This window comes from Astyanax mexicanus, chromosome 14 (genome assembly GCF_023375975.1).
Source record: "Astyanax mexicanus isolate ESR-SI-001 chromosome 14, AstMex3_surface, whole genome shotgun sequence".
Lineage (NCBI taxonomy): Eukaryota > Metazoa > Chordata > Actinopteri > Characiformes > Acestrorhamphidae > Astyanax > Astyanax mexicanus.
In genome coordinates this window covers 38785013-38810542 of record NC_064421.1, presented here as the reverse complement: position 1 = coordinate 38810542, position 25530 = coordinate 38785013, and the positions used below count along the sequence as shown (strand labels likewise).

General features: G+C 37.3%; 1 protein-coding gene and 1 long non-coding RNA gene across 9 annotated transcripts in view; both read left to right on the top strand.

Annotated features, from left to right (window-relative positions):
- The window catches only part of ptpreb (protein tyrosine phosphatase receptor type Eb), a 58947-nt gene that overhangs the window by 17544 nt on the left and 15873 nt on the right, over positions 1 to 25530 (top strand). Inside the window, exons 2-12 of one of the 2 annotated variants that reach the window (XM_049463954.1) lie at positions 3108 to 3313; positions 8802 to 8873; positions 8984 to 9080; positions 12506 to 12579; positions 13477 to 13610; positions 13725 to 13815; positions 17125 to 17201; positions 17608 to 17644; positions 17925 to 18022; positions 19134 to 19253; positions 23511 to 23674. In XM_049463954.1, coding sequence (XP_049319911.1) covers positions 8804 to 8873; positions 8984 to 9080; positions 12506 to 12579; positions 13477 to 13610; positions 13725 to 13815; positions 17125 to 17201; positions 17608 to 17644; positions 17925 to 18022; positions 19134 to 19253; positions 23511 to 23674 — 962 coding nt within the window. In that variant the 5' untranslated portion in view covers positions 3108 to 3313; positions 8802 to 8803. Of the gene's footprint in view, positions 1 to 3107; positions 3314 to 8801; positions 8874 to 8983; positions 9081 to 12207; positions 12369 to 12505; positions 12580 to 13476; positions 13611 to 13724; positions 13816 to 17124; positions 17202 to 17607; positions 17645 to 17924; positions 18023 to 19133; positions 19254 to 23510; positions 23675 to 25530 lie in introns of those variants that run through there. The other variant, XM_049463955.1, reaches the window with a different exon arrangement.
- Positions 14824 to 15658, top strand: LOC125781048 (uncharacterized). 7 transcript variants are annotated; one of them, XR_007424094.1, is made up of 3 exons: positions 14824 to 15009; positions 15240 to 15429; positions 15470 to 15658. It is a non-coding gene; the product is annotated as an uncharacterized LOC125781048 (long non-coding RNA). The 7 variants fall into 7 exon arrangements; XR_007424093.1 differs by having other exon boundaries at positions 15500 to 15655; XR_007424098.1 differs by having other exon boundaries at positions 15260 to 15399; positions 15520 to 15654.

Genomic DNA, 25530 nt, shown 5'->3' with positions numbered 1-25530 from the left:
TTCCAAAATGCTAAAAGGCGTGAAAGGTATTTGGTTTGATTAAAAGTGGATGTCTACTAAACCACGGTCCGGTTCTTCTGCAGTGTGGAAACACTTTTCTAGATGTTTAGGACTTTTGGACCAATTACAGGAACAGACATCCCAAGTTGCAAAAGTAAATTTCAGGGAGGTTAAACCCCCCCACCCCCGGCCAAAAAAAAAAACAGAACAAAAAAAACTTGCACACACACCAAAGGCTAACGAAACTTAACTTTTATTTTGATTAATTTAACTATTTTTGTATTAAATTTAGAGTATTCAGAGGTAAAATGAGTTTTATATTTTTTCTTTTTGGAAGGCCCTGCCTCTGCTTTCCCTTCCTCCACCATGATCTGCTTTCTCTCACTCACTGAACAATTCCCGTCCGGGAGGGGGGAAAAACACTGCCCGCCCACACTTAAAACTGATTGGCTGTCTCACAGACTCTTTGCAGAGAACAGGCCAATCAGAACCCTCTCTGTTTTCTCTCTCTCCTTCCCACATGTGATTAGAAAAAAAAGTCTGTCGCCTGTGTGCGCGTTTGTGTGCAGTGCACTCTTGGGGCACTCGTTCTGAATTGCGGGAGATTATATGTGACTCGCGGGCATCAGGGAGCCACTACCGAAATGCGGGAGACTCCCACAGCTTCAGGGAGACTTGGTTTGTCTGCAGGAAGTTGAGGCAGCCTGTCTTCAGCATTAAAACTAAAGAAGAAGAAAACTTGGACAGAATAATAACCTGACTGGTGACTTTCTGTTTTTCTAATTAGGTGAAAAAAATTAGGTGAAAATCTTAAGGCTGATTAAGGTTTGTCACACGGACAGAACCAAGGACAGACACTCACAGATACCAGTCAAACAATTTAGAAACAAAAGGGTAAGACTTACAGGGGTAGTCAGAAACATGCAGGGTCAGTATCGTAATGGCAGCAAAAATAAACAACAAACCAGAGTGAGCAGGCTAAAATAATCCAATAAGGTACAGAAGTAGGCAAAAAGAGTAGTGTAATATACAAAAATAGATAGAGATAGATAGATAGATACTTTATTGATCCCCGAGGGGAAATTCTAGAAATAGGGAAGTAACAAAAGGAAACAAACAAAAGAAATGCTTAGAAGTAGTGCTAGTGAACTAGAATCAATACCTACAGGCTGGTATTTAAACAAAAGCAGACAGGTGTGGGCACTCATCCTCATGTGATCTGCAGAGTCAGGTGAGAGAGCATGCTGGGAATTGGAGTCTTTGTTGTTAAGTGTAGAGTCCAGAGCGGGCAGACTGACACTGTCAGGACTGACAAGGTTGTTGTTTCTAAAATAAGCAAAATAATCTTACACTTACAAAATGCTTATCATAGAAAAAATAAGATTTATTGCTTTAAAATGTGAAATTTTTGCAATGTACATAATAGCATAATAATAATAATGCATTTACACTTTACTTTTTAAGGAGCAATACTTTTTCAATATTACAAAATTAATTAAGAATTAAATATTAAAATATAAAAAAACTCCCATGTGGGCAGTAAAAGATGGCTTGTGACATCGGAAGCTGAGCAAAGTCTGAGCACTCTACATAATATACAGATATGTACATTAGCCATGAAAAAATATATATTTTTTCATAATATGTTTCACACAATTGAACACAGATGAATGTATGTGTGAAAAGTAAATAATGTTTAATACAGGCAGTAAAAGGTCCATCAGCGGAGGAGCGGGTGATGTAGCAGCTGTTTGGGTTTCTGCAGCTCCAGTACTGTCTAGAGGACATTCAGGACAGGTTTCACTTTCATACGCTACATTCTTAATCAGTGCGAAACTGTGGGGCTTATGCAAAATATGGCTGCAACTAATAATTGTTTTTGTAGTCAACTAATCTGTCAATTATTTTACAGATAAGTCAATTAGTCACTGATTATTGTCATTTATCATTGATTATTATGCCCTCCATTTCTAATTCCTGTGAGTATGGCTTCTGTGTCTAGCCTTCTCTATTGCTTTAGAACAGGGGTGTCCAAACTGCGGCCCCCAGGCCATTTGCGGCCCGTTTCCTTTTTTTGAGTTGGCCCGCTGTTAAGCAGGTTTTTATAATGTGAGATTCAAAGTTTGAACACTAGGTGTCAGAAACGAGCCAAAGAGTCTAAAAGCGGAGAGGGTGCACATTTCTAGCGCAGAAAAACAGGGTAAAAGAGTCTAAAAACGGAGAGGGTGCGCATTTCTAGCCCAGAAAAACGGGGCAAAAGAGTCTAAAAGCGGAGAGAGTGCGCATTTCTAGCCCAGAAAAACGGGGCAAAAGAGTCTAAAAGCGGAGAGAGTGCGCATTTCTAGCCCAGAAAAACGGGGCAAAAGAGTCTAAAAGCGGAGAGGGTGAGCATTTCTAGCACAGAAAAACAGGGTAAAAGAGTCTAAAAACGGAGAGGGTGCGCATTTCTAGCCCAGAAAAACGGGGCAAAAGAGTCTAAAAACGGAGAGAGTGCGCATTTCTAGCGCAGAAAAACGGGGCAAAAAGTCTAAAAGCGGAGAGAGTGCGCATTTCTAGCGCAGAAAAACATGGCAAAAGAGTCTAAAAGTGGAGAGGGTGCGTAATTAAGGAGTTTAATATTAAGAGACATCATGAAATTAAACATAAATATGAAAAATCTTAGTTTACACAACACTGTCATAGATAAAGATAGTAAGTGAAGTAAAATGGTGTGTAAATGATATAATCAGGAAAAAAATATTATTTAAAGTGGTAAATTTCATTATTTGTTTTATTACAGAGTGTGGCCTGTGACTTCAAATATATTTCTCCTTCTGGCCCCCAACAAAAAAAGTTTGGACGCCCCTGCTTTAGAACGATAGAAACAACTCAACAGGGGATTTCAATACTCTTTAAATGCTCAGAAGACATTTAAATGTAAAGTGTTATTATATAATATTTCAACTTGCTGGACTGATAACATTCTACAAATCAATCAGTGTAAAGTAAAAGTAGACTGCACCCATGTAGGTGATGATGACAGGCTTTTGCATGCCACTGTACCACTAGAAAATATGCTTAGTAAAAATAATGTGCTAATATGTTCTATATCTCCTTCACATCTCCAGGGTTATGGCTGTCATACCTAGAGTGGACAGGACAGTGACCTGAGGAAGATCAGTGAAGACCAGAAGAGACCAGAAGAAGCGGATAAACAGATATTATGAAGATGTTTCACACTAGTACTCAGAAACAGTAGTGAGCAGTGAGCTGCTGCTATGGACTAAGAAGACACTTTGACTCTAGACGAGACATCACTGTTCGGACCACCTCTGTGAGTATTCTGGACCTGGGCATTTAGCATTACTACTTTTTATGCTACAAGGTAAAATGTTATAAGTTGATTTTACTGGAGGAAACCGATTGCCCTGAAAAAGTTTAATAATATAACACATATTTTCAAGTAATGTTTATTTAATTTCTACTATGTAAGTAAACTGCTAAGTTGTACTGACAAGAAGGTAACCCTGGTGGGCAAGACTACACACTGATGGTGAGTTTGTGGTGGGGACACACACATTATGCAAATAAATGATTGCAGGAACATTTTTAAGTAAATATTATTTAAGTAAAATCTCAAAAGGATTGGGTGTAATGTACTCAAATGTATTTGGGCACAGTCTTTTATATGAAATTAGACATCATTAGAATATTATGAAATAAGTGAAGTTTACTGATGTTATTTGAGAAATAAGTGATGTCACAGTGTATTTTATAAAGGTTTAAAATTACTTCAAGTTTAGATTAATGATAGTTGTATTCTAATGTTGGAAACTACATGCAACCTCAGTGTCCGCCGTTCTATTACAAATATGCACATCTGGCCCGTGATCCTTTCAGGCAATATATAATATACAAGATACTTTCAGTTCATTCCTCCAAAAACTAATGTTTTTTTAATGCTGTATTAGGTATGAATATCACACAAGGTAAAAGGTATGGCTTTGCCACACACTACTAAATAAGCTATCGTTGTCGTTTAGAACCAAAAAAAAACACACGTATCTTCTTTTTTCAACTTCTTTTGGACCACAGAAGTCAAAAGTAAAGGGTGCCCTCCTTGTTTGGCTTAAATACCTTCCAGATGGTTAGCTTAGCATAGCTTAGCTACCTAGTTCACAAATTAGCACCAGTTCCCCCAGTATTAAACTTAAACCCAACCCTACAATATTAAACGTTTTTATCCGAAATGCCCTTCATGTTTTGGAGGCTTGGTGCTTTTCGGTAGACTCAAATAAGCTAACATGGTATTCTGTTCATGGTAGTTCTATACTGGTTGAACGTGTACTAAATTTTTAGCTGGTATATAAGCTAATGGAGTTTCCATACGACAATCCATTTTAATAAAAAGCTAATATGCTATTTGTAAGTTTCATGTGTAATTTCTCTACTGGTGGAATGGGTGCTAATGTGTTAGCTAGGTAGTTCTGTGGATTTGTCATGCCTTGTCAGGAACCTTAGATTGTATAATGCATCAAAGAATTATCACAAAAAACACATAATGGTGTCTGAATGTACAGAGCCACCAAGTAGATAGCACATATGCAAATACAGAGGCGTGAAAAAGTATTTTTTTGTTTTTCCTTTTTGTCATACTTTCTTTTATTAGATTATCAAACAAACGTATTTTATTATTTAAAATTTTATATATTGTTTTAACATCAAATACATGTAACCTGAATAAATAAAAAGCCTTTCAAAATAATGATTTTTTTTATTAGGAAAAAAAAACTACCCAAACCAATCTAGTCATTTGTAAAAAAAAAAAAAAAAAAAAAAAAAAAAAAAGTATTTCCCACCCCATAAATGAACTGTGATTTATCACACTTATTGGAAAGTTGGGACTTTAATTTTACTACTAACCACAACCAGGCCTGATTACTACCAGACCTGTAGAATCAGGAAATCACTTTAATACAACCTGTCTGACAACATGAAGCAGCTAAAAGATCTCAAAAATCAACACATTATGCCGCAATCTGAAGAAATTCAAAAACAGATGAGAAAACAAAGTTATTGGGATCTATAAATCATTTGCTAAAAACATCTTGATGACTCCCAGTACTTTGGGTAAATATTATTTGAACAGACGTGACAAAAGTGGAACGTTTTTGAAAGTGTGTCCCGGTATGTCTGGCATAAAATTACACACATAATTTCAGAAAAAGAACATCACACTGAACGTGAAACATGGCGATGGTTGTTTGAAGGTCTGGTGCTGCTTTGCTCCTTCAGGACCTAGAATAGATGCTTTAATAGATGGAACTAGGAATAGGCCTGTTGCGATAACTATGTTATCGACTAATCGTACAATAATTTTTTTTATTGCGATAATTTGCCAACGTCGATAACAGCCGTGTGTTTCCGCGTGGATTTGTTTACATAAGAGAGCGAGTCCCGCTGCTCTGTCGCAGGCTCTCGCCGGATCTATCTGTTAGAAACTGTAGTGTGCGCAGAGTTCATGCAGCAGTGAGAGTGAGAAGCACGCACACACACACACAGCGGAGAGTGTGTGTGTGTGTGTGGAGATGTGTTAGCTAGCGAATGTATTCGAGGCTAATCGGACTTTCTCAAAACTAAACAACTTTAGAGAACGTTTGAGGAAGTTCAGTCCGGGATGGGCTGTGTTTTAAAACCGTATTCCACGGCTCCGGTGCGGGAGTATTTTGACTTTAAACCAAATGAGCGAGGAGAACCATCAACACGAATCAGCCGGTATGTTTACAAGGTTTCACAACAGTGGAAACAAAAGCTGACAATACTACTAACATGAGATCTTATTTAAAGCACAACCATCCAGCCCAATTCATCCAGCTGAATATTGAATATAAAAAAAAAAATCCCCGGTTGTTGTTGATCCTGCCTCAAGCCCCACACGCTAAACATGCTGGTGTTTCTTGCTCAGAATTAAAAAATCCATTAATAGCAAGAGCTCTGGACTGCTGTGCTAGCTGTGTGTCTTCGATCATATGGACTAAGCTAATGTGTGTTTCACAGCATATACATATATGATCAGAAAAATGAAATCTGCAAGTGCCCATGTGTTCAGAGTTTTTAAAAAATAATTAATGTAAATGTTACTTTAATCTATTTCTTGTTACTTTATTTTTTGAATAAGGGTCTGTTTAATATTTAGTGCAGTTTTTCAGAACCCAGGGTGGGTGCACTTTATTTGTTTTAGTTATTTAGGATATTAAAATATTTTTATATTGGGAGCTCAATGTCTGCTCTTAATAATATAAAGTTACTTTAACTGTAAAATGGTGTAATAGTATCATGCTAGTATATTATTGGTGTGGCACATTGTCGTAATAAAGCACCTTTGGGAGCCCAGAAGCAGGAAAAAAAAAATTCTGTAGTGGTGCTTTTGACAATATTATCGTTTATCGTAATAATTTCTGGGACAATATATCGTCCTGAAAATGTTGTTATCGTGACAGGCCTAACCAGGAATTCAGCTAATTTTAGCCATCTCTTACCACTAACCTGTGGCAAAGCCAGAAACTAGTCCCAATTATAATGGACACAGGAAAATATCAAATGACTGAAACACTAGAATACAAATAAGGCTAGTACAAGCCAATGCCGTCAGCTAACTGCTGTATCGTTCTGGACCAGGACTGTCTGTATTCAGTGCTCGTCTCTGTATTAGCGTGAATGTGTCATTGGTTGCATCAGCCGTCTCTAGCTTCACCTCTGTGACTGAAAGTTCCAGGAAATAGCGGAGGCCTTTCCCCTTCAGATTATGGTGGGATTAATCAGACCCACCTCTGTTCTCTTTTCTTCTCTTCTAAAGGTCACTGTGAGTCAGGTGAAATAGCAAAAGCTTACACGTAATCACACACAGCGGAGGGCAGGAATAAATAAAAGTGTGTGTGTGTGTGTGTGTGTGTTCCCTATTTCCATGCCAGCTTTAAGCACAGATGGCAGCGTTGGTAATGTTTACCACACTCACATTTGGACCTGAAAAACCTGGATGCACACTAAAAGCCAATTTCATGAGGAGCACAGATATACAGACAGATGCAGACTAACTGAATGTTAAAACTCTAATTTAGTGCTAAAGAAAGCAAACTAAGATTGTGAGAAAATATCAATATTGAACAAACAGATATATCAAACAGATTGTCAGTCACCAGATAACAGATGTTAGAGAACGTAAACTTAAAGTGTTAAACAATCAAAACACTCCGAAATAATTTAGGTGTTTTTTATCTGGAATGCTGTTAACTTGCAGTTTCTGAGGCTGGTAACTTAAAATGTTCCTTTCCTGGGGCACTCCTGATGAGAGCCAGTTTCATCATGACATTTTTGATAGTCTTTGTAATTGTACGTGAGGATACTTTCAAAGATTGTCTAACCTTAATTTCTTAAAGTAGAACATTACTCAGATAGAGCTTTTCACTGTATACCTGTAACTCTACCTCTTCACAACTTTAAAACTGTTGCTCTCAAACACATGAAGAGGCAAGAAATTTAAGTAATTAACTCTTGATAAGTTCAGCACAGCTGTTAACTTAGTCATTCCAGGCGACTCTACCTCTACCTCATGTGCAAAGCTGTCATCTAAATAAAATAATGCAAAACCTTTACTGAATATTTCCATATTTTTTCCTTATATTTTAGATGACTTTATTATTAATCTACAATGCAGATTTTTAAATAATAAAAAAACACTTTTTTATATGAGGTCAGAAAAATGGCATGTAGTTGGCAGCTTAATGCAGCCCTCAAGCAGATTCTGAGTGATACTAAAATATTGAAAATGTGTTTAAAATTTATGTCACTGTTATTAAAATATTTTCTATCATGATAAATATTGATAACGGTATCAGTCAAGAGGTGCAATAGGATTGGGCCACTGCATTATAATGAAAGCAGCATTTCATGAGCTCATGCACAAGAAAAAATAGAACAAGAGAAACTTGAGGACAGTGTAAGTTCCTCTGGAGAACTCTGGAGAGCTTAAATGGATGAAATAATTTAAAGAAAAGCCAGCATTACCAAACTTTATTTCACATATACATGTTTTTTTTTTTCATGTTACATGTTCTAGTTTCTTTATAACTTCTAGCTACCACTTCTAATGTGCATAGGTGCTGCTTAGAGCATGTAGAGCATCTGGTTGCCTCTGGAGATGCTATATATCTCTCGAGACAATCTATGATTAGTTGAATGAAATTGATGGGTAATTTTAGACAGTGGCCTATTAGCCTAGAATTGTATTACATTTTTAAAGGTTCTACACTGACCTATGGGTTATTCTTTATGGGTTTCCTGATAAAGGCTCTATAGGGATTCTGAATGAGTTCATAGATGACGCAGTTGATCACTCTTGGTCTTCCTTTCCTGGGGCACTCCTGATGAGAGCCAGTTTCATTATAACGTTTTTGATAGTCTTTGTAATTGTACGTGAGGATACTTTTAAAAATGGTCTAACCTTCATTTCTTAAAGCAGAACATTACTCAGATAGAGTTATTCACTGTATACCTGTAACTCTACATCTTCACAACTTTAAAACTGATGCTCTCAAACACATGAAGAGGCAAGAAACTCAAGTAATTAACTCTTGACAAGTTCAGCACAGCTGTTAACTAAAAGTCATAGAGTTCATAGATGACGCAGTTGATCACGAGACGCAACGTTGATCACAAGCCAGCACAAACGCTTTCAGATTTCTGTGGATTTTCCATTATAAATGGATTAAAAATATGTGCTTTATAAAGCTGCATTTACATTGTTTGCTTCTGTTTGTCTGCAGTCATGATGGTCCTGTTTCTGGTGGCAACAAATCTCATATCAAACATCTCCTCACACGCCAACCGGACAGCAGGTATGCCTAGTCTTCCCCTTCATTTCTGATGAGGATTTTTTTATGTGATAAAGATCCTACAGAATCTGTCCTGCCTGTTTATTTTTTATTTTTTTGCTGTTTCTCCTCAGAGCCGCCTGCTCCTCAGGGTTCCCATGTCCTGCCCTCTGCCCTCGTCATCTCTCTTCTTCTCATCATCTTCATCCTTCTCACAGTCTACCTGCTCAGGTAGGCCACATATACAGTCAGATGTCCTGCCTTTAGTTTGGGTAGGAAAAAAATATTTTAAGATTTTGAAGCCCATGTGAATGTCACCACAATATAATATACCGTATTTTTTTGCACTATAAAATCCTTAAATTTTACATAAAATCGTCAGTGCACTTTATAATCCGGTGCACCTTTTGTATGAATTTAAAAGTCATAGCCACTCCGCTTTTACAGGAGTTTCAGTTTAGTTCTCCAGCACCGAGGCTGGAGCAGTATTAGCATTAGCCCCTAACCGAGCTTAGCGCTAGCTCTTTGGCCCTTCAGAGCTGAGTATTATCGGCCTATAGGCTGCTGCTAACCCCAAATAGCACTGTTGGAGCAGAATTAGCATTAGCTGCTAACCGCACTAGCTCTTTCAGCATTCAGAGCTGAGTATTATCGGCCTATAGCCTGCTGCTTAACCCAGATAGCACTGTTGGAGCAGCATTAGCATTAGCTGCTAACAGCACTAGCTCTTTCGCTGCTCAGAGGTGAGTATTATTGTCGTTTACCGTGTTAAAACAAGCTTTGTGGGACGAACCGCTAGCTTATATCACCCTAGGGCGGAATTTACTACCGCTTACCGTGGCTTATAGTGTGCCGTATAGTGCAAAAAAGATGGTAAACAGTAAAAACCAAAAAAAATAATAATAATTCTAGGGTTGTCAGCAGATTTTACAGAACTTAAATTAGGCCAACTAAAAACATAGAGTGCATTTTTTTTTTTTTTTTTGAACATAATGTAATATGTTGTTTCATCTTTTGTTGGAATTCCTAGAAAATATAATACTTCAAGTTTTTTGGCATATAAAAATGTATTAACTTATATATGCCAATAGGGTAAACTAATTTTATGTAGTAAGGTTTAAGTATGTAAGATTTTTAATCAAGCAAAATTTCATGATTTTATATCTTAAATTAGGACGCAAGAATCTGAATAATTTCTCATTGACTTTATAGTTGGTACAACTATTGGTGGTTTTATTCAGTTTCACAGGAATTTAGTGTAGTGGGGTTCATTTTTTTTTGCCAATTGTAGCCATAATTTTTAATAGTAAATGACAATAATATTTAGACAGTAGCACCACGTTAATGTTCTGCAGCTGGGGGACTTAAAGGGCTCCCGATTCAGAGAATTACCCACCTGCAGATGTTAAAGGACCACTTTCCAAGTGCTTTCCATTTCCAGGCTTAAAATGGTAATTGAGTAACTTAACTGTTCAATAAAACTGCCAGTCACAGAACACACATGCACAGCTCAAACACGACTCGATCTCAGCCAGCCTGTAAAACACTATAAAAGCCAGTCAGATAATGCTGATGTAGCACACACTGCGTCTCAGCCCTGCCTGCAGCCAATAACTGGCACAGAGACTCGTTTCTCCCATAAAGCACTGTAATACACTCCACCTCTCTCAGGCTATGGTCAGACTGCCAGCACAAAACTGATTTTTTGACATGTCTGCATTGTATCCAGATTCATTTTTGATAGTCAGTCGGAAATCCAAGAATTAAATTTTTTGCTAATCAGATCACATTTGGAGATTTTAGAGATTTAAAATGTGACTATAATCAGATTTGTACAGATGAGTCTCAGTTTGGGCACTCAGAACCCAGCCTCAGACTCTCTCCAGCAGTACTGCACTGTCTGGGTTTTTTTTTCTCTGCTTTGTCCATTAATGCAGAGACACCTGGTAAAATCATGAACTGATACAAAGTCCTGCATGATGTTCTTTGTAGTGCTGTTAATGTTAACACTTAATGCATGTGATTAATCTAAAAAAAATAAAGCGTTGATTGTTTTTAAAAGCATTACTCTATAAATCGCTGTGTGATTTGACAATATGTTTGCTGTGTAGGGTTCACCTTCATGTTGGTGGTAGTTTACACACTGGACAGACAGACAGACAGACAGACAGACAGACAGACAGCATTGGCATTGTGGAGTTGTATTATAGTCCGTGCTTGAAAAACAACAGCTAAAACATCACATATATATGCATAGTATGCATCCCAACCAGACTAACAACAATTTCCTGAAGTTTTATATCTTATTTATATTTTTGTTTAACTGGCTAGAATATCCAAATCTAGGATTCAAATTTAATAAATTAAAAAAACATTAGAACATTAGATACGCATTTATTCAGATTTGTAAATATTTTTGATGAATAAAAAGCAAGTTTTGGTTTAAGTAAATAAATGTACATATGTGATTTAAACAGGCTTTTTTTTAGTCATTTTCATTATTTTAAAACACACACTGTTTTTCCTTGTATGTGTGCTTGATCAAAAGAAAAATTACTACCGATGTTGGTTTACCTCACCAAGACACCAATGTTTACAACTAAACTAATAATTAAACATTGATACAGTGTTTTTGAAAAATGATACATTTTGCAATGAAGTATTTTGCAATACTTTGATATGTTAATATTTTTTCACATCCTAAAGCAAATCATAGCATAGCAATTGTTTTTATAGTGTGACATGAAAAAAAAAAAAATATATATATATATATATATATTTTATTAAGTCATATTAAAAAGTAGTACCTTTGTTACACACTACTTCTGTTTGTGGACATCAGATTATATTGCCCATATCAGTGAAAATGTTTTTCATATATTGTTCCTGGAATTTCACACTTTGCTCTGACTACAACTACTTTTTTATGAAATTATTTTAATCTGACAGAAACATACATTTCCATATGAAGTTTTATTTATTTTTTATTAATAATTTACAGTAATTGTCCAAACATTCACATGAAATCTTTAGACAGTAGAGTGTTTTGAACTGAACTGTAGGATATCTGGCCAAATCTTTCTCTCAGTAAATCGTTCTTATTAAGGTTAGTTTCATTTGGATTCAGTCAACCCAGAAGATGAGCTGAAATTCCTCTCATAACTGATGTTCACTAATACATTTTTAAGCAGATTTTCCAGATTTCGCTTGATGAACTGAACTTATCTGCTAAACTGATGGAGTTGAACCCTTACCCTTTTAAATGTGACTCCATGCTGCGTGTACTTAATGATGTGCTTCTTTGCTGGTGGTTATAAGGGGTGTGTGTATGGGCTGGGTGCGAGTGTGTGTGTGAGTGTGTATGTGTGTGTATATGGCCCCGCCCACACAGTCCGACAGCTGTTTGTGCAGTAAAACTTGCGGCAGCTGTGGGAGCTGCTCAGAGCGTCATTGCCTCTCAGCTGCTCTGTGGAATCAGAGCTACAGTCCGTCTCCCATGAGAAAGAACAGCTTTAGATGGTGTGTTTTGGTGCTTTTTTACAGTGTATCATAATTTAGATTAGATACTATCATTAGAGCCTCTGTGTTTATTGTTGTTTGCTGATTTTTTTAGTTTGTTTTCATTTAAATTCTTGTTTTTTTTGCTGTTTTTAAAGGTTCAGGCACCAAAGAAAGGATCTTGTCACTTCAGTTGACAAAAAGTTACCCAATGGATACTTGGAAGACCAAGGTAGGATTAACATTATAAGTTCACTTTTATTTTATAAAGAAACAACTTTACAACTGGAGCTAATGCAGTGTGTGTGTTTGTGTGTGTGTGTGCGTGGGTGGGGTGTGTGTTGGTGTGTTTGTTTAGGTTGTCTTTCCAAATTGCCCTTCTAGTCTTTGTGGAGGGCACAACTTGTTTTTTATGTTTAATTTTTTTTATACAAATTACATTACACTTAAATACATAATTCACATTACACTCATTACACGTTTCATTGTAGCATATTTTGACATCCCGTCCTTGTCAGATCAAGGATATTAAATAGAAAGTACTATTGTGTTGCCCACCCCTTGTACACTGTACAAGGCCCTGAAAAAGTATTTATTCCTTTAAGTTCCAAAGCATTGGCTTAATCTAAGACAGGTTATTGAACAGGTTATTTGGTTCGAAACTAATTATATATAGACTGTATATGGCTCAAACTGAACATTTCTCAACAAGCACCTCCCCAACAATGAAGCATTGGGGTGGTAGTATCATGTGATGAGAATAAGACTGAACATGTGGTAAAACTGAAGGATAGATGGGCAGTGCAAAATATAAGGAGATTCTGCAAAACAACCTGTGTCAAACCTAAGCTCAGATTACTTGTCCAATGTTCTGGAAAACATCCTAAAAAACCTCATGGGAAACGTCTTTAAAACATCCTGGAAAAAGTTTTACTAAAGAAAGGGTTAACCATTATATAGCTCTATTGACCATCCCTGTCATAGGATACAGTTTGAGATATCATTTTGTTGGCTGTAGATCAGTTCTGTAACTTTAAGTTCTGTAAGTTCTATTTTTAATTCAAATATATATTTGTTTCTCTCTCTCTTTCTCTACATATATATATATATATATATATCACTATTTCAGAACAGACAGTGGTGCTCCTCCCTCGCTCTCCCTCTCCATCGAAGCGTTTCTTCCCCATCCAGCTGGACTCCCTGGAGGAAGAGTTCCGTCTGCGCATGGCAGATGATGGCAAACTGTTCAGAGAGGAATTTAACGTATGAACACTCCTTCTCTTCTTTAGTTCTATACATTTCTCTGCTCCCTCTCTACAGTCTAAAGCCACAGTGCTTTCAGTAACTAATCTTCCCCATTCTCAACTGTGTTTGCAGTCTTTGCCGTGTGGATTCGGCCGCGGGATGTTCGAGGAGGCAAGCAGAGAGGAGAACAAGGAGAAGAACAGATATCCAAACATACTGCCCTGTGAGTGTTGATTATGTGTATGACTAATCACAGAATATGGTTAAGAATAATACAATATTTTTATTGCTATTGACACCACTAATACAAATATTATAGCTTAATGCTTAGAAAGAAAAACAAATCTTATTAATAGTTATATGCATTATATGTATGAAAATTAGAAAACTATCTGTTGAATTCTCAGAACTCAGTATCTAGTCTCATTCGCCACTGCATCTGAAACTCAAATCATGCACGTACACTTTGTAGGTTTACAGTTACCGACTGAAGGCCACCTGTTGCAGCATCCCTCTTCACCACAACTGCTGACCACCACTGCATAGATATTATTTGAATAGCAGTGAAAACCTATAAGGTAGTCACTAGGGCTGTGATGTCAGTTTTATTTTGTTGTGATAAACACATCAAAATAGATGCAGCAAAGTGACAATAACATAACTAGGCAGAGTGAGCCAGAATGAGGTAGAGCGAGTTAGAGGTCCACAGTAAATATGAGGTACAGCGAAGTAGAATGAGGTAAAATGAAAAACAAAGATATAGAGAGTTTGGTAGAGCGTAGTAGAGTGGAGGTAGAGTGTGGTAGTGATTTAGAATAATATACAGTGATGTTGAGTGAGTTACAGCAAGGTACAATGTGGTAGAGTGAAGTTGTGTGCGGTAGAGCGAGATGAGATGTCTAGTGATGTACAGCTAGGTAGAGTGTGGTAGAGTGAGGTACAGTGAGGTAGTTTGATGTAAAATGATGTTGAATGAAGAACAGCAAGGTAAAGTGAGTTACAGCGAGGTGTAGTGAGGTAGTGTGTGGTAGAGTCAGGTACAGCGAGGCAGAGTGAGGTGCAGTAAGGTAGAGTGATGTAAAATTATTTTTTATGAGGAATAACAAGGTACAGTGTGGTAGAGTGAGGTACAGTGAGATGCAGTGTGGTAGAGTGAGGTACAGCAAGGTACAGTGTGGTAGTGTAAGGTATAGCGAGGTACAGTGTGGTAGAGTGAGGTACAGCAAGGTACAGTGTGGTAGAGTGAGGTACAGCGAGGTACAGTGTGGTAGAGTGAGGTACAAGGAGATACAGTGTGGTAGAGTGAGGTACAGTGAGATACAGTGTGGTAGAGTGAGGTACAGCGAGATACAGTGTGGTAGAGTGAGGTACAGCGAGGTACAGTGCGGTAGAGTAAGGTACAGTGTGGTAGAGTGAGGTACAAGGAGATACAGTGTGGTAGAGTGCGGTACAGTGAGATACAGTGTGGTAGAGTGAGGTACAGTGCGGTAGAGTGAGGTACAAGGAGATACAGTGTGGTAGAGTGAGGTACAGCGAGGTACAGTGTGGTATAGTATGGTAGAGTAAGGTACAGTGTGGTAGAGTGAGGTACAGTGTGGTAGAGTGAGGTACAGTGTGGTAGAGTGAGGTACAGTGTGGTAGAATAAGGTACAGTGTGGTAGAGTGAGGTACAAGGAGATACAGTGTGGTAGAGTGAGGTACAGTGAGATACAGTGTGGTAGAGTGAGGTACAGCGAGGTACAGTGCGGTAGAGTAAGGTACAGTGTGGTAGAGTGAGGTACAAGGAGATACAGTGTGGTAGAGTGAGGTACAGCGAGGTACAGTGTGGTAGAGTAAGGTACAGTGAGATACAGTGTGGCAGAGTGAGGTACAGTGAGATACAGTGTGGTAGAGTGAGGTACAAGGAGATACAGTGTGGCAGAGTGAGGTACAGTGAGATACAGTGTGGTAGAGTGAGGTACAGCGAGGTACAGTGCGGTAGAGTAAGGTACAGTGTGGTAGAGTGAGGTATAGTGTGGTAGAGTAAGGTACAGTGTGGTAGAGTAAGGTACAGTGTGGTATAGTGTGGTAGAGTGAGGTACAGCGAGGTACAGTGTGGTATAGTGTGGTAGAGTAAGGTACAGTGTGGTAGAGTAAGGTACAGTGTGGTACAGTGTGGTAGAGTGAGGTACAGCGAGGTACAGTGTGGTAGAGTAAGGTACAGTGTGGTAGAGTAAGGTACAGTGTGGTAGAGTGAGGTACAGTGTGGTAGAGTGAGGTACAGCGAGGTACAGTGTGGTATAGTGTGGTAGAGTAAGGTACAGTGTGGTAGAGTAAGGTACAGTGTGGTACAGTGAGGTACAGCGAGGTACAGTGTGGTAGAGTAAGGTACAGTGAGGTAGAGTAAGGTACAGTGTGGTACAGTGTGGTAGAGTGAGGTACAGCGAGGTACAGTGTGGTATAGTGTGGTAGAGTAAGGTACAGTGAGGTAGAGTAAGGTACAGTGTGGTACAGTGTGGTAGAGTGAGGTACAGTGAGGTACAGTGTGGTATAGTGTGGTAGAGTAAGGTACAGTGAGGTAGAGTAAGGTACAGTGTGGTACAGTGTGGTAGAGTGAGGTACAGCGAGGTACAGTGTGGTATAGTGTGGTAGAGTAAGGTACAGTGTGGTACAGTGAGGTACAGCGAGGTACAGTGTGGTAGAGTAAGGTACAGTGTGGTACAGTGTGGTAGAGTGAGGTACAGCGAGGTACAGTGTGGTATAGTGTGGTAGAGTAAGGTACAGTGTGGTAGAGTAAGGTACAGTGTGGTAGAGTAAGGTACAGTGTGGTACAGTGTGGTAGAGTGAGGTACAGCGAGGTACAGTGTGGTATAGTGTGGTAGAGTAAGGTACAGTGTGGTAGAGTAAGGTACAGTGTGGTAGAGTAAGGTACAGTGTGGTACAGTGTGGTAGAGTGAGGTACAGCGAGGTACAGTGTGGTATAGTGTGGTAGAGTAAGATACAGTGTGGTAGAGTAAGATACAGTGTGGTAGAGTAAGGTACAGTGTGGTAGAGTAAGGTACAGTGTGGTAGAGTAAGGTACAGTGTGGTACAGTGTGGTAGAGTGAGGTACAGCGAGGTACAGTGTGGTATAGTGTGGTAGAGTAAGATACAGTGTGGTAGAGTAAGGTGCAATAAGGTAGAGTGAGGTACAGTGTGGTACAGTGTGGTAGAGTGAGGTACAGCGAGGTACAGTGTGGTATAGTGTGGTAGAGTAAGATACAGTGTGGTAGAGTAAGGTGCAATAAGGTAGAGTGAGGTAGAGTAAGGGTGAGTGATGTAAAATGATGTTGAATGTGGTACAGTGAGGTAGAGTAAAGTACAGTGTTATAGTGTGAGGTACAAACTGCATTAAATTTGTGAGTGTTCATAATGTTTTGGCTCATGGTAAATTATTCTAATAAAATAGTTGATATATGTCAAATGAATGAACTGGTATGTGAGAGCATATAGCAGTTAATATAGCTGCCAGATTGTCAGAAATATTGATGACTGTTATTAACCTTGTCTACAGACGATCACTCCAGAGTGGTGCTCTCACGCATCGATGACCACATGTGCTCTGACTACATTAATGCCTCATACATAGATGTGAGTATATTATTCATGTAATTAATGTGAAAAAACTAATGGAAAAGCATATTCCAGTATTATTAGCTGTTATGACTCTGTTAAAAGTGCTATATAATGCATGCATGTAGTATTTTAGGTTATTATTTCTTAAATAGTAAGAAGTAATTGTGTATGTAATGCATCCCTGTTGTTTTGCCTCAGAATAAATCACACTGTTGTTCCTTTTACTGAGAGTTTGTGAAGGTCTTCTTTTATTGGCTGGTTAATATCACCAATTCGGATATAAAAGCCTAGCCTAGCCTACCATAACACTAAAACAAACAACAATTATAAAATAATAATAATTATACTGCACATAGGTACCAGACACAGCCTTGGACTATTGTCTGTTGATACATTCTTTTGTGCACATGTTTTTGTGTAGGGATACAGAGAAAAGAATAAATTCATCGCTGCTCAGGGTAAGTATAAACAAAATATTTTTTTCTTGTTGGAAATTATTTAGTTCTTAAATCATATTTACAAATAATGCTTACATATGATACATAATTCATGTATTATAGCAAGATTATCAAGCCCTTGCTTGATATACACAAAGCTTATTAATATTATTTAAAAAAGTTGTGAAATTACTTTTTACAGTGCAGCCCTGCAGGATCTGATCAGGGTTCTGATCTTTAAGAAGTGATTTTAGTTAACAGGTGGTGATCTCTCTCTCTCTCTCTCTCTCTCTCTCTGCAGGTCCAAAACCAGAGACGGTGGCAGATTTCTGGAGAATGGTTTGGGAGCAGAAGTCTGCCACCATCGTCATGTTGACCAACACACGCGAGAGAAAAGAGGTGAATCCCACAGTTTTATAGATGATATCTCTTACTGTATTTTATGGACTATAAGGCACACTATATTATAAGGCACACTGTCAATGAACATTTATTTTCTGGTCTATTTTCATACATAAGACACACTGAAATATAAAACGCTTCATGCAACACTGGTAAGGAACAGGGGTGTCACCATGTTTTCCTTCTAATTGAACAAGTCTTGCTGCTGGGTGGTGGTGGGGGGATAACTAAGTTAAGTAAACATAAGCTAAGTAAACAAAACTTTAATTCTTAAAAAAACATTTTCAAGTCAAATAAGTTCTGGATGTTAATCTACAGAGATTTCTGTAGAAAACTGTTTATTTGGGTGAGTAAAGCCATTTTGTTCATTTACAGTAAGCTTAGATTTTCAGATTTCCACTAAGGCTGGGTGCAGCAGTATTGGTATTAGCAGCTAACCACTAGCGCAAGACACCCAACAGCGCTACACTGAGGAACCCTGAGTGTTCTGGTAAACCAAAGCAATATTAGCTAGCTTGTTTTAACACAGAAAACAGACAGGCTACAGTCCAATATACTCACCTCTGAATGGCAAAATCCTGTATACTGCAATGCAGTACTTCAGTGGAATGGCTTCTTACAACCTGACTGGTAAAATGAATACATTACGCGACAATTTTTAGAAAAATTAAAGGATTTTAAGTGTGCCTTATAATGTGAAAAACACAGAAAATTAACACTATTGAGGTGTTAAAATAAATCCATACCGTGTACATCTGGGAATGATTTAAGTTGTAGATATAAGTAGTTAATTTAATACATCACAACGCAGATAATCAGAATAAAGCTCATTAGAAACCCAAACAAATGTAAAATAAACTACATGGAAAATCTACATGCTTTAGTTAGCCTCTTAATATGAATAACTATTGCTTATTCAGACAAAGTTAGCTTTATTATTTTTGTAAGATAGAAGCAGTCATTAAAAGGTTCCATATACTACATTATTGTAATATTATTTTTATTCTGCTCACAACCTTTGTATGGGGTCCTGTTTATTTAATGCTGTTTGATAAAATAGTTAAAGTCGTGTTATTAAACTGTTAAATTTGGGTCTGTGTGTGTGTAGGAGAAATGCTATCAGTACTGGCCGGATCAGGGCTGCTGGCAGTACGGCTGTGTGAGGGTGGCTTGTGAGGACGTCACAGTGCTGGTGGACTACACCATCCGGAAGTTCTGTGTGCAGTATGTGAGTAAAACCCTAAAATCACTTTTAAACACAAAGAGTTCACACTGTACATGTTGGGGCAGCATGATATATCATTAGAGCAACGTCATCGAGATGTGCACATGCGCAATAATCACATTCCAGGATATGCAGTGCCAGGGCACATCTGTCCAATATCATTTATTTTACTCTAATCACAGTTTATTTGACCTAATTACACAGAGTTTGTTGCTATTTGATGTGAAATGCAGTGTCTGCAGGAACAGTGAACCATCCAAACACTCTTTATCATCAACACTTCCCCCTCCCTCACAGAAAGTAAAGATTTGAGTGGAAAAAGACAGAGGTGGAAAGTAATGAATTACATTTACTTAAGTTACTGTAATTGAGTAAATTTTATGAGTAATTTGTAATTTCTAAATTAGTAGTTTTTTTTAAATAGGTAATTTTACTTTTACTTAAGTACATTTTGACACAAGCAATTTACTTCGCTACATTGGAAAACTCACAATTAGTGAGTAAAAAATAAAATTGGGCGGACATGTGGGCACACGGATGCTCGCGTGTGGAATAACGAGGCAATAACTTCCTCATGCAATACAAAATGTGCCTCACCGGACAGAGCTGTCAGCTTTCAAAACTTCCACATCAAACCTGAGAAAGCATGTGGTGGTAAGTATTTTATTATTAAACAATCTATTTAAATGAACATGTAAATAGCAGTAAGAACATGTAAATAGCAGTTAAAGAATTGCAATGTCAAGTTAAAAAATAATAATAAACTGTAAAACTATAAAATTACAGTTTATAGTCACCTATATGACCATAACTTTTTAACAGTAAAGAAAACAAATGGATCATAGAAACCTATGCCACTAAAAATATTTTATGCGGTGGTCTGAACAAATACTGCCTGAAAGGTTTAAAATATTATGTGGTACAATAGTTCATTCAAATCAATTGAATGTATTATTTGTTTTCAATTTTTTTACATCAAATAATTAAAAGTAACTATGTAAATTTACTCAAAGTACATGTTAAATTGAGTACTTTTTACTTTTACTCGAGTAGATTGTTAGATGGGTACTTTTAAGCCAGGCGGACACTGTGCGATTTTTGTAATCGGATGCGTTCTGGAGAGCTCACACTGCACGTTTGAATCGTTTGTCGTGTATGAACAACGCCTGCGATTCATCTGCACACACTGTACGGTCCGACTGACCTGCTGCGACGGGGGAGCTTACACTGCACGTCTAAACGCAGCCCGTAGGCGGAGCTTTCTTTGCGTACAAACTCTCGCTTCAACACAACATGTCGCCTTGCAAAAGAAAGCGCTTAGCTTTGCTTATTTGTGCCCTGTTGTGCGCTGAAAGTCCACGGAAGAGACCTACATGGACTCGCAGGTGGCTGAGGCGACGTGGACTCTACGGGTTGTCCGTTTTACAGAAGGAGAGCGCATAGAAAAATGACTGCTCGTCAGGCTGCGAAAGAAACACCAGCAGCTTAAATAAAATAAAATAATTTTATTTTTTATTCTGTTTATTGTTTATGTAAAAACTGGTTTTGCAACACTGAATATTAAACAAGCAATCGATTATTCACACTGGATAGGGACCCTCATTTACAGTGCCTGAGCATTAACAGTTTAAAAGGGATTAAAAAAATATATAAAAAATAGAAATAAAAACTGAAATGTATTATATACGAATAAAATATATACGTAAAAAATGAAAAATAGGACCTTTTAAAAAGATCATAAAAATTGACATAAGGTAAAAAATTAATATCTTATGAAGATATATATTTAATGATTTGATTAATAAAAGAAGAAAAATAATTAAAATGAATAAATATAAAATATAAACTCATTAAAAATTCTTTAAAATAACCCAGGCTTTCTGCAGATTAATCAAAGTTTCAGTTAGTTTCAGTTTCAAATCATGAAAACAGCTCACCAAAACCTCAAACTATTCTTTATATTTGACAATATTTACTTACAGGTCCTTTGCTTGTACTTACAGGCCCTTACTTATTTTTATTCAACTGAACTGAGTTTTATATTATCTGTAGCCTCGCGCTGAATTTAGCTGAATTTAGAGAGAGAGGCGCAGCGCATTTTGTCCGATTTATCTTGATTATGAGTACATTTATTAGCTTTAGTAAGTTTAATAGCATTAATTTTACTACACTTCTCCGACCTTATTTATTAAAACGTTTATTTTAGAAGACAGAGGTTATTCTGCGCGCAATGCCACGCGCTGCGCTAAGCTGGCTTTGCGTGGCTAATATTCTGGAGCACTGGACGAGATTTTAATTAATAAATTAATATATTTATAATTTTAATAAATTTGCCCTGGCGAAAAGAAAGGAATTATAAAATATTGCTTTATATTTCTGTGCATGTTTTAAGTTTTATATAATTGACGGGCAGCACCAGAGGCTGACAATGTGCTTTATTTTTCAGATATAATAGCAAAGTGAAATAAAATAAATTTATGTTTGTCAAAGTTATTTTCTCTTTTAATTTATCTTTTCAAAAACTCCAGCTATTGACTGAAAATAAGCATCTGTTGAAATTCTTAAACAGCAGAATGCCTGTGTCTGCTATATTAAGCTATAAGTCTGTGTACCGAACATAAATATAAATCCTTATAACTGACAGAAATAAATATGACTAATAATAATTTATAGTTACTGTGCAGATTTTTGGGAAAACAGGTCGTGACGTTAAGAAATCGGCCCGCAAAACAGCTCACACTGTGAGACAAGCGACCAAAATTTCTGGCATGTCAGAAATCCCTGGTCGCGTCCGACTGCTCATTCGCAGCTCGTATGGGCAATTAATCGGACATCGCTTCCCCTCTCACACTGCACGACAAACGACGCACGATCAAGCTAAAATTCGGCCCGATCATGAAATTCAGTCACATCCGACCAGATCGGGCTTAAAATCGGGCTAAAATCGCACAGTGTCCGCCTGGCTTTACTTTTACTTGAGTAGAATTTTAGCAAAGTAAAGGTACTTTTACTAATTACAAGTTTTCAGTACTTTTTCCACCTCTGGAAAAAGAAAATCAGTGTAAGATATGCTGAATTATTTCAGCTGCAGAGAGGATGGTGTTTTTGTTGACAGTGTGGAGCAACACAAATCATTTGTTTGATCAGTTAATTCGTCACTACAGCCCTCTGTATGACAAGCGCAAACCAGATGCGGATGACATCCAAGATAAAAAAAAAAAAGACCCGGGCGTTTGATAAGCGCTTAATATGTACTACCGACACACACATACTTCTCAGACAGCTCACAGTCCCACAGCTGTATTAATGCAGGGCACACGTAGAAACAGGGCTGTGGCAAGTTGAGTGTTACCAGCTGGACCATCCACATTATTAATGAGGATTTTTTTAATAGTTTTCTGTTACTGATTTAATAGATCTGAAATAAAATAATAAATGACCCAATGTGTCATTTGGATACATTCTCCAGTGTGATATTTAAGCTTCTTTAGTTTTTCAGAGAGTTCAAAGTTGTAGCTTCCTACACATTGCATGCCTTCTGGGTTCCACCACAGATGTTATCTTGACATGTTGGATTATTGACTTCTGGGGAAATATAGTGAACACTCCTGCAATATTTTAAATATAACAATATATAACGCAAGCCACAAATTTATTGCAATTACTGTTTTTTGCAACCATAGTATGTGTTCGTTTTTTGTGTAAAAAGAAAAAGAGGGCAGTAATGTTGAAAATAAAAAAAATATGTTCTTAATATTGTAACTAAATGTGTCACAGTTTGTCTTACCTACTTGACTGAATATGTTAAAATTATTTTTTCAGTTTTGATCTGACTGAACTAAAATAATATTTTAAATAAAAAGGTGCATGCATGTCAAGGTAATGATTTTCAATCTTAAGATTTTGTTTAATTTTGTTTTAATTAGTTTTACATAGGGTTCACATAGCCATACAAACAAAGCATCTGCATTGTGAACATAGCCTTAGTCCCTATATAGGAAATAGGAAAGTGTATGGAAGCTACAGTTCTTACATAGTTCACTGGATTAGTGTATCAATGGCTCCAAACTGAAGTGGAAAGGTTGCACTTTAACCACACAGACAGTGTTATATTTTAATCTCTGTGTTTTTCTGTTATACGCTCCAACACACTATGTTTTGTTTAGTTAGAGTCAAACTGCAGCGTATCCACAGGGGTTACATATTAATTATAACAATTTCTCAGTGTTAAATCTGTCTCTCTCTCTCTGTGATTGTTAGCACACTGCAGATGGGTGCAGAGCTCCGAGGTTGGTCACCCAGCTCCACTTCACCAGCTGGCCGGATTTCGGCGTGCCCCTCTCGCCTATTGGAATGCTAAAGTTTCTTAAGAAAGTCCGGAGTGTCAACCCCTCACACGCTGGACCCATAATAGTTCACTGCAGGTAACCATGACCACCAGTCACAGTATACTTTCAGTATAAAAATTACCTTTCTTTCTGAACATTGCACAAACTACCATTTTAACCACCAGTAGTATGTAGTAAGGGTATGGAAATGCATTGAAAAAGGAGTAGCAACATCGTACTAACCACCCAGGAGCACTAAATATAAAACCAGACATAACAACACCAGCCAACTGGGACACCCTAGAAACCACCTATAATCACCATATCAGCCATCAAGTAACCAGTTAGTGACATCATGGCAATTACCTAAAGGATTACTATATCAACTAACTAACTAAAAACACCATAACAACCAGGGGAAAACTCAGTCAGGAAGGAAAAGGAGAGAGTATTTGTCTGTGGCTCAACCTTCTAAACCGATACACATGTTGTCCATTGTACCAAAGCAGGAAGTTTAATTGGCTTTGTGTTATACTATGATGATTAAGTCTTTTTTGAGCAGTGTATGCTCATCTGTGTGCTGCTATGATATAAATGCTGAAAGCAGATGTCTCAATAATACAAACCTTTTGTTCGGCTCTTTAAAGTAACTTCTTTAGCACCATCAGCAGGCTAGGCAGAAAAGCCCTCCCGGGGGACCATTGGTTAAATATGCAATCAGGTAATTGTGAAAAACTACAGCATTGTTAAAAAGCCACTAAAAAGCTTTAGGGAGTTTTCCTCTTCTGCCTTGTTTGGACCGGATTATTAGGGACTATTCAGGTTGATCCAAACCAAAATAGCAGTTGTGAAAAATAGCCCAAGGACCAAAATTTGGTCTGACCGAAAGAGGTGATCTCGGTCAAGATCAACTAAACCATGGTTCGCTTTGTTTGAAGTTTGAAAACACTTTTATAGATGGTTCCGTCTTATAGATCAGTTACAGCACGCGAGGCAGTCAATCAACCAATAAACAATAGAAGAAAAAAAGAACTGGTGTTTTGCTGAAATCTGACCCACCTTAGTGTGCAGGCATTTCACTTAGCAGTATGTGTACAACAGATTACGCTCAACATTTCTGTATTCACTGTAACCGTAGATTAACCCTTATTTATAAACAGAAATAAAAGAAATCTGAAGGGAACCTGTTACACATATTCTGCTAATTCATATAAATTAAATGCATGAGAGGAGGTAAAATAAAGTATTTGTGATATACATTTGTGTTTCTATGTTTGTATTTCACATATATCACAAGTAATATTGTAATAAAAATGCATAAAATAATGTTTTTTCAGTTTATATGCATGCATTAAATAATGTTACATATATTGTTTACAAATAGATAGAAGTTTATAGATTTTTTTTTTATTTCTGCCGAATGTTTGAAACAGTTATACTTACATATGTAAAATAAATCTTAAAATGTATTTTGTTGCAGTAGTATATTCTTAAAATTTTTCGTTATATGGTTATGAATATCATTATTGTAAAAATGTCTTGAAATATTGTAATATCATTTTGGGCTATATCATTTAGGGTGTACAGTCTAATTAAAAAGTTTGGAGACAGACGCCTAGGCTAAATGTCAGGGCCGATGAAATTACGTGTGTGTGTGTGTGTGTGTGTGTGTGTGTGTGTGTGTTTTGTGAGGACATGCTCAGCTTTAAGAAGAACAACAGGGACATTATATGGGGCTGTTAACACTCTCAGTAGGAACACATGTCCACTATAGATGAAAGTTGTGTAGAGTTTGTGACAGTGAGGGGATTTGCTGTTTTAAAGCCTAACAGCTGTTTAAGTACTAAGACCCAGCTGCCTTCACAGCCAGTGGTATATAAAAGCTTATTGCACCAGCTTACTTTACATAAAAGCTATCCACTTTCAATTTTCAATAGCTCAATATTTGTACA